Source organism: Cornus florida, unplaced genomic scaffold (assembly GCF_030987335.1).
Source record: "Cornus florida cultivar Cherokee Brave unplaced genomic scaffold, ASM3098733v1 CherokeeBrave_3.0.0_Hap2_Chr09, whole genome shotgun sequence".
Taxonomy (NCBI): Eukaryota; Viridiplantae; Streptophyta; class Magnoliopsida; order Cornales; family Cornaceae; genus Cornus; species Cornus florida.
In genome coordinates, this window is record NW_026775579.1 from 27,585,263 (window position 1) to 27,594,764 (window position 9,502).

The following is a 9,502-nucleotide window of genomic DNA, read 5'->3' on the forward strand; positions in this document are numbered from 1 at the left end:
TCTTGTTTTAATATGTTGGTTAACATATATTAATTTGTGATTAATTAAATAAGAATTGCTCTTTTTAATTAATATTTATCTTTTGTGAAAGATTTAAGTTCATGGCCATACCTTGCATGGAATTGAGTTGTATTATGCTTCTAAATTAAGTTTTGGCATGTTTGTTAACATACTTTAATTTGAGAGCATTTGGTTGAGTTTGGAAATCTAGAAACTTTAATTAAGGGAATTAATTAACATCTATTTTGGTGGTTTCATGGGCCTAATTAAGCTTATGTGTGAATATATGTAATGACCATGATATGTCTATTAACATATATTAAATTGGGGCTAATTGGAAATGATTTGAAATCTAGAGATTTTAATTATTTTGATGTAATTAAATTATATCTTGTATATCCATGGATCTAATCATGTTTTAGAAGTTGTTTCTATTTTAAGAGCATGGATGTAGACTTGTGAAGTATTCACTTGATTGTGTTATATGCATTGAAGGGCATTGTTATAAAATTTATATTCATGAGAGTATGTTTCTAATATGAATATATTGTTGGCTTGTGATTTCGTAGCATTATGGATATAAAATGCTTATTATGCACAATTGAGAGTTATATTGTTAACTTGTTACTATGTAATAGTAATATGTATAAGTTATGAACTTATTTGGCTTATTTTGGAATCTTGGAACATTGTTGAGTTAAGATGGCTAGGGTTTGGCTCTAGTACGGGGACGTGAGTCCTCTAAGTCATTGAGATAGTGCGCACTTAGGGTGGTCTTCCCTACGGGTTAGTGCCCGGAATAACCATTGAGGTCTCGGCAGAATTCCGAGCGTGATGTCCAAGTCTTCCACTTTTTTGTTTTCGCATTCAATTCCAAGTTGACAATCATGTTTACCTTGTTGACTTGTGGTTTTGGCTATTGGCGATTTTGATGTTGTTAAGTACATCTATACTAAATTGATATATTTAGTTGATTTTACACTTTTAGATTTCTAGTTGGTAACCTAGAGAATCTATGTCTTGATGTGTGGTATTAGATATTCTAATTATGCTAAATTGTTATATTTAGTTGATGTTGCATTTTAGACTTCAAGTTGATAACCTTGAGAATCTATATGTTGTTGCTTTATGTAAGCATGCTTCTATGTTGTTGCTTTGTGTAAGTATGAACCTATGTTGCTAAAATTGCATGAATGAGGTGATTGATGCTAGAAATGATCTTAGGTAGCTAGGATGCTTCTTGAGTCTCACCTTTGACATAGACGTTAGGTGGAATGAACCACAATGATTAAATCATGCAAACTTATAAAACGTAGGTCGATGCATGCTCATTTCCTACGAGTAGCTTTATGTTACTCATCCCTACGATACTGGGGCATGTTTCAGGTACAAGAATCAAAGTTGAGGTCTTCATTATGCTTGGATGGTTTGTGGACTTGGAGACTTCCATTTTTGTGAAGGTTGGCTTGGAATGCCAATTATAGTCTTATATGTCAACATGTGTACATTTGATTCCTTATACGTAATGTGTACATTTGATTCCTTATATATAATGTGTACATGAGTTCACTCTTTATAATGTATTTGACATGTATGAGATGAGGCCGGAGGCTAATGACATGTAATTTGTATCCTATGTAAATTTTGACTTCATGGAATATTAAGAAAGTATTGAAAAATATTGAGTTTTTGCTTCACCATGTTTGCGTTGGGTGTGGGAATTCTATTTTGATTCTTCTATAGGGTCTCATTAATCATGTATGAAGTGTGGCCAAGGGCCAAATGGTATTTTGAAACCATTTCCTGATTTTAAATTCCAAGTTTTCGTTCCAAACTTCGTTTTTGGCATTTTGGCCGTTGGGGGGTCATATTTTGTATCGGCCATATTTTTGGGCCATAGACCATTGTAGCACGTTTTACTAGGTAAGTTACGTTTGCGTGCATGGTTGTTTCCGGGCAAGGATTCTTCTTTGGTGAAATGAGCCTCCTACGGACTCATTTTTCACTTTTGTTGCATATTCTGACCTAAGGGTATTTTGGGAATTTTCTTTGGAAAATAAATTCCGTTCTTCACATGGTTGATTAGAAAATATGATTTTAGGAGGGGTTTCTTTTTCGTGTTTTTCCAGAAAATGCCATCTTGGCATCGGAAATCGCATCCGAAGTTCAGCTCTCAGTTTTTAAATTTAGCAGCTTTTTGGACCCTCTGGACTAGTTTTCTTGGGAGGGCATTTTGGGCATTTCACATTGCGTATTTTTCGATTTTTCTCGTGATTCACGTAGAAAACTCGATTTTGAGGGGGGTTTTTTCTTTGTGTTTTTTCAGAAAATGTCATCTAGGCCCTCAAATTTCCATTTTTTTCCCGAAAAACCCCTGCTGCCAGGTTTTTGGGTCGCACCCTTACTGCCCCTTCACATCTAAACGGTTACGAGGGGTTTCGTAACCGGTTAGATGAGTGTGGGCAGCGTTTTTGTCACTGTTTTTGGCTTTCTAACCGGTTAGATAGGATATCTAACTGGTTAGATGTTCTTGGGTTGGCACTTTTTGACCGTTTTGCCCCTTCTTCTTCCGTTAGCCATATCTTCTTCATCTGGATTCCGAATCAAGTGATTCTTGAGTCTAAATTCATTAATTTTTCGTTGTCTTTTCAATGGTTTGCTCGGTGGCACCCACTTTTAAGCTAGAAATGACGATTTTGCCCCTAGGTGCATTCTTGTCCGTTTTTGAAATGTTGTTTCCGCATTTGATTCATTTGGGTCCCATGACCTCGTTGAGGGTCACAATGGTGTCTTAGAGTCATGTTGTATCTCTAGAGACCGTTGTTTGTCTTTTGCTTCCGCATTTCGGGTCCGTTATCGGTTCATCATTGACGCACCAGGTTGAAAAACTTGGGCCATCTCATGTAGCTCGCCCAATGTGGTAGCCTGCTAGTGCCTTGCACTCGCCCACATAGCTCGCCACATGGATTCTTCTTCCCCCCCCCCCAAAAAACACAAACCCCAACACACCCACACCCCAATATTCCTCTTTTACTTGTAAGGGAGAAAGATGTTTCAACTACTATTGATTCTTTTCTTTTGGTATAGTCCTTTATGCGTTTAGTGACAAACAATGGCCCTACTGTTTGCAATTCATACAGATTCCCAAACTTGAATCTTGATTGCATATTTTAAATTGGTTCTCCTTTCTCAGTTATTTTTTCATGATTTTATCATTGGCCAAGGCATACCTTAGTGGAATTTCCTTGTGTAATCTTCATGATTCAAAAGATGCAGGCGGTACTTGTAATATAATCCAATCTCCTTAATGTGGTGGAGGAAACTAGTAGATTAAATGTCTCCGGCACTTTTTTTAATGGTGATCTTAAAATGTATAAATTGACTAGAGATCACTGGATGCATCTTTACATTACAATTTGACACTTTCTTGTGTTACAATTTGGAACTTGGACAGTTTCTATGGTTTTAACATGATCTCTCGAAGTTTAAGATGTCCAGTCAGGATCATGAACTTCTAAGCCAGATATCTCGGTCTCATGTTTTTATATTTTGGTATGTCTAGTGGTTTTTATTATTTATTTATTTATTAGGCGAGTACTCACACTTTGCCCACCATGGTACTCGAACCTCTACCATCCTCAAAGAGGATGGGGAGGTTGTACCATTGGGCTTGAGGCCCTTTGGTATATTTGGAAGTATTTAGTAGTTTCTGTGCTTTACAGTTTGTTATTTGTAGATCTTTTTCTTTGTTTCTTACAAATCATACGTCTTTTAATTAGTTTTTAGTTACCAATCTTTTTTTTTGATAAGTAGTTTTTAGTTACCAATCTAAAGAATGCCATCACACACACATACACAGATGTTTTGGAAAAAAAATGTCATGTTAGGATATACGACTTAGGTTGACAAATTTGTATCCAAACTTGGAGTCTGTATTTTTGTTCATTTTAAAGCGTCTATTTGGTTAAATTAGTTATGGTACTTTGTCGAAGGGCAGATCAGAATTTTCACAAGTACAAAGAAGAATTAATTTATAACTTGATTTGGGACACTCACCAATTTGGGTTTCACATATAGTAATTAGGGCTGCATGATTTGCATATGTAAAATTTCAAAATCCTTATTTAATATGCATTAAAAGTGTTTTGGAAACAAAACTGAAATCCAAAACAAACCAGGACAACAGACTTCGATCAATCAAGGGAACCATCAAAGCCTAATGATCTTCTGTTGATCAATTGACAATTGGTTTGGTTGACTGAACAGCTCGTGTCTGAATTTCTTTTTTGAATTAAACTAGTCTAAAAGCCTATTTTCTTTGACTATTTCTATATAAAAAGGTACGTATTGTTCAAGAAAGAAGAGATGAGACTAGCTCAAGTTCTAGGGCTTACTACTGCCATAGAAGCGTTTCATTTATAGTACCTGTGCATTCCAGTGATCCTTTGATTACTAGATTTCGTGTATTTTCATCCTCCATCATACATCTAGCATTTTGAGTGGATCAATCGGTTGTTGAAGGTTAAAGGATTTGAACAACAAAGTCTACATACACAAGAGGACATTACTAGAAAGAAATAGTAGATCCATGGAGAAGCAGAGTTCATTATAAACGGAGAATGTGGACGGATCTGGAATTGGTCTTGCTTAAGTCTTAGTTGGAGAGGCTAACCAGTGTAGTTAATTGAGGGTGCTGGGAGGGCAAAATGGATACAAACCTAAAATTTGGCCTTATTTTCACAAAGTGGCTGCTCTCAAGATTCGAACCCGCGTTAACAGATAGAAAGAGGGTTAAGAAAGAGAAAAAACAAAGAAACAAAGAGGATTAGGGTTTTGTTATAAAAAGAATTAGGGCTTAGTTAAAAATAATGGTAAGAATCTATAGAAGCTAAAAAGTTAATGGAAACAAGAGGAAAAAGGAAAGAGAGACAAAAAGAATTTTGTTGTGAAAGGAGAAAAAGAATATCTAGGGTTTGTGAAGAAGAAGAAAGAAAAGAGGAAGAAGAAGAAAGAAAAGAGAGGAGAGAGAGAGAGCGACCATCCACCAGCAGCGAAGCTTGGTCGTTGGGAGAACAAATGAGAGTCCAAGTTACTTGTGCAAGATTTTGAACGTTTGAACTAAAATATAAGCTTAAATAAATGAATTGTTCCAACGTTTAAGTAATTATGTAATGACCACCGTAGTATAGAAAGTTATTAAACAACTCCCCATATTTACACTTCAACCCAATTTTCTTTCTAAAACTTTCTTTAAATCCCCAAGAATGTGACACGTGTGTTGGTCATGTATGCATGGCGTGTCGGATGCATGTCCACAACATGTCTGTGTCATCTAAATATTAAAAAAAGGAGAAAAAAAGTAAGACACATTTGTTGGTGTGTCTGTGTTTCCTAGGTTCCCATGCTTGTTTGGCATGTGTCGATGTTTGACACGTGTTTGACATGGATTCTTTGCCTTTTTAGGCGTTTCCATGCTTTCTAGGTTCCCATGCTGTAATATGAACTTTTACTGTGTATTAGGTAATAGCCCCCTAGATTGAACCATGTATTTAAGATATTATTTTGCTCTTGATTCATAGAAAATAGTTTTTATTGGAATTGGTCCTCTGTAAGATCAACTTTCCTAAGTTACATAGTTTTAAGTTTCAAGATTGTGTGTCCAGCAATAAAGCTATACTCGTACTTCATATGTAAGCTTAGGAAAGTAAGAAGATTAGACATTAATCTTTGATTTTCTTGCTGATTGCAAAACCATTTGCTACATAAATTATCGTTAATGGAATCTATGTAGCTAAGCTCTCTCTCTTCTGCATCCAGGATGCTGTGGCTATGGTGCAGGATATACCAGATGCAGAAGCAGCATCAAGAAAACTTATAGAAGAAGCCTATGCAAGAGGGAGCTCTGACAACATCACTTGTGTAGTAGTTCGATTTGAGAGCCCGTGACAACACATATGAATGTCGTGCTTTATCTTTCGTGTCTCATCATCGTAAATTGGAAGTGGAATACTCATTTTATCAGAATTGCGCTCTTAAAATCATGCAGGTTTTTAAAAAACCCCGGAAGGAGGACCCGAGCCACAGTACATGAACAGGCTTCAAATTTATTGATCTTTGCCTATTATATCTTGATGACCATATAAGTTATTAGTGTGATGGCTGAGTTCTCAAGTTTTGGATTATGATTTTATTTTATCAATGTAATTCTGATGAGTTCGTATCTCTCTGTGGGAAATTGTAAGTTTGGTGTCGTATTATTGCATATCACTCTGGTCATCTCATGATTGTCTCAATGGGCAGTTATATTTGGCCTACTTGAAGATGACGATATGATAAATTAAATTGTTCATTGCTACAAGTTTGTAGAGATTGATTGGTTGATTAGTGAATGTGACTTGTTTTTAAATATGAATAAGAAGCTGATAACATGATGAAAGTAGAAAACTTCCGTAGGTTCTCATCAATGATGAACCAGAGTTCCAAACACGGGAAGATATAAATCTTCTATATATATATATATATATATATATATATATATATAAGCTTACTCGTACAAGTTTTACAGTAAGCAAAAGTAGGGATTGTTTGTTTCGTTTGGAGAACTGAAAATACAAAAAATTGTTTGGCTGATAGTTTTTGAGAAAAATAAAAACCATGTTTTTAGAGAATTGTTTTTTATGGTTTTTTTGAAATCAAATTTTTTCATGAGTTCTTGAGTCACAAACCAAGCAAATAGTTTGTCAAGCGTATTTATTTTTCATGCTAAAAAAATAGAAATAATAAAATTAGAAGATTATTTTCTACTGAAGTTTGGGGAAGTTATAGGATTGTATTTCCATCCCTTTTAATTTTTTTTTTTTTTTTTTTTTTTTTTTTTTTTTTTTTTTTGCTGTAAACAGTAATTTTGAAAAAAAAAAATATTTTATTTTCACTGAAAAAAAACCCACAAATTATTCTGCCGCCAATTCCTCCTTTGAACGTTATCCATCTCATCCATAAAAACATGCATCAACTCAATTAGTTTAAAATTTAAAATAGTAAAATCTACTTATGGATGCTCAAGGTATCTTTAATTTAAAGGACTAGTTTTCTCATCAAAGTTGCCCATGTCCACATCATGTCCGTGTTTACAAATGTTTGATAAAAAAGTATTCAAAATTAAAAGATATGAGGACTAATTTTAAAAGTCATTTAAGAGTTTTATTTTATTTTATTATTATTATTATTGTTTTACTGCCTTCCTCTTTTTTGGAAATACTTTAAAGCACCAAATTGGTGTTTTGACTTTTTGCCACCATCCACAACATTGTAAAAAATAATACATTTTTTTATCTAATGTATTTTTTATTTTTTTCAATGTTTACTACTACCATACTAAACACCGACAAAGAAATGACAACCAAACAAGTCCTAAATTTGGAATTTTTACATAATTACAGTTTAGCATCACCATTGCATTGACATTTTAAGTAGGTCAAATTTTTATGCATTTTTAGTCAAAAATGGGTTTTGGTCATGTTACTAAATCATGGTCATTAGGCTCCTTAAGACACAAATCTAGGTTGGTACTTGAAAATTTGTTGAAACTTGTTATATTGTTATATATATATATATATATATATATATATATATATATATATTTTTTTTTTTTCTTTCCATATGCCAGTTGCACAAACCTGTATCAAGGTTACTAATTATACAAATTGAAATCCAATAAAAAATTATTCAGATTAATATATAAAAATTACAATTATTGATATAATTAAAAGTATCATTTTCAAATTAAAATGTACAAATATTATATTATCCAAACATTCGTGCATATTCTCAATAAAGAATAAAAAAGAGTGACATAATAAATTCAGGTCTTCTATAAAGGAGATCAGGGTTGGAGCCTCTGTGAATGCATGTGTGTGTGAATACTAACTAAAAAAAAAATTTCATAGAGAATGTTAAATTCCATATCCAACAAAAGAAATATCCATAAAGATAGTCAATTCTTTTAAAGGAGATTTGAAAATGGAAAACTATATTTTAGTTGATTTAGTAGTCCGAATAACAAAGTGATCCATTTTAAAAGTTTATTTTAAAATATGGTTGTATTAAGTAAAATAATTATATATGCATTAATAACCATTGTTTATGTCTAAAATACCCTATAAATTCTTATTTCAAAATAAGAAATAATATTCCTTAAATCAAATAATTCATTCACACAAAATACGGATTTGTTTGGAATCTAAATGCTTGGAACATATCAGAGTGTTTGGGATTGTGCTTAAATAATTGAAGTAACCATAATTATCAAAGTTTATAAATTGATTTCAAGCATAGTGGGTTCAATTCTTTTGCCCAGTCCAAACTAAAAAAATACTCATCTTCTACTTAAAATCCACATAAACAGGGAAAAAAAAATAAAAAAAATTTAATTATAGCATATCAAATGCTTAAAATTTAATGAAGCCCACACCAACCAAAACAGAGTACTACATTAGGTAAAATTTTAGAGCTTCGAGAGGCATTAAAATGAGTTTTATAGTGAAATAAAATTTAAAAGCTCTTGAAGAATTCAAAAAAGATTTAATTTGAAAGTCTTTTGAGAAACAAGTAATTATTGGAAATGCTAATAGCTTCTTTCGGAATTTTAGCAACCTTTTTTTTTTTTGTCTTACTATTCATAGTTTTTGTTAAAAATTAAAATCCTCCATTGATTTTTTTTAAAATACCCCGCTGTATATAATTTACCCCCTTTGATATTTTTGAGTTTAAAAGATGGTAGAATAATTACATAACTATCAATTTTTTAAAATATCTCATTACATATTTTTGTCCCCATAGTTGTTGGTAATTTTTTATTTATTTTTAAATATCTAACTCCAATTTTTTATTTTTTTATTTAAATAACTACCAATTTTTTAAAATATCTCACTCCAAAATTCAGCACTAACCCACTGGGCTATTGAGGCATGCCCATAATTATTTTTATAATTCATTAATTATTATGATTTGTAAATTTTCAATTAATGACAAATAAAATTGCTTTAAGACTATATACATAAAACAATATAATTAACGTTGGTTGTGTTCCCATGTCCTAAGTCACATAAAGCGGGAGCGAGAGTAAATTCGAGAGCGGAGTATGAGAATGGCATAATTAAGTTATAAGTAGTGAGAATTTGAGAAAGAGCGCGCGGAGCACGAGAGTGGTAGCACGTTCGAAACACAAGAGTCAGAGCATGAGAGCGACACTTATTAAAAAGAATTGTGTGACTTAGTGCATGTCATGTCGTTGTAGACCCATATCTCTGTCCGGGTAATAAACGAAAATATTATCAGCTAAAATTATATTTTAATATTTGTTAATTTATTTTAAAATAAATTTTCATTCAAATATATATATATATTTAAAATAAATTAAACAGTTATAATATTGGGCTTCATTTAAGTCACAGGCCTGCTTAAAGCTTGACGGACCTTTCTTTCAAAAAGACAAAAACCCACA

At 32.6% G+C, this 9,502-nt stretch overlaps 1 protein-coding gene across 1 annotated transcript in view; it reads left to right on the forward strand.

Moving 5' to 3' along the window:
• LOC132272437 (uncharacterized) overlaps window positions 1-6,358 on the forward strand; it is a 40,881-nt gene extending 34,523 nt beyond the window's left edge. The window contains exon 17 of the mRNA XM_059773589.1: window positions 5,818-6,358. Within this exon, the coding sequence (XP_059629572.1) occupies window positions 5,818-5,946 (129 nt within the window). The 3' untranslated portion in view covers window positions 5,947-6,358. The remainder of the gene's footprint in view (window positions 1-5,817) is intronic.
• The last annotated feature ends 3,144 nt before the right edge of the window (window positions 6,359-9,502 follow it).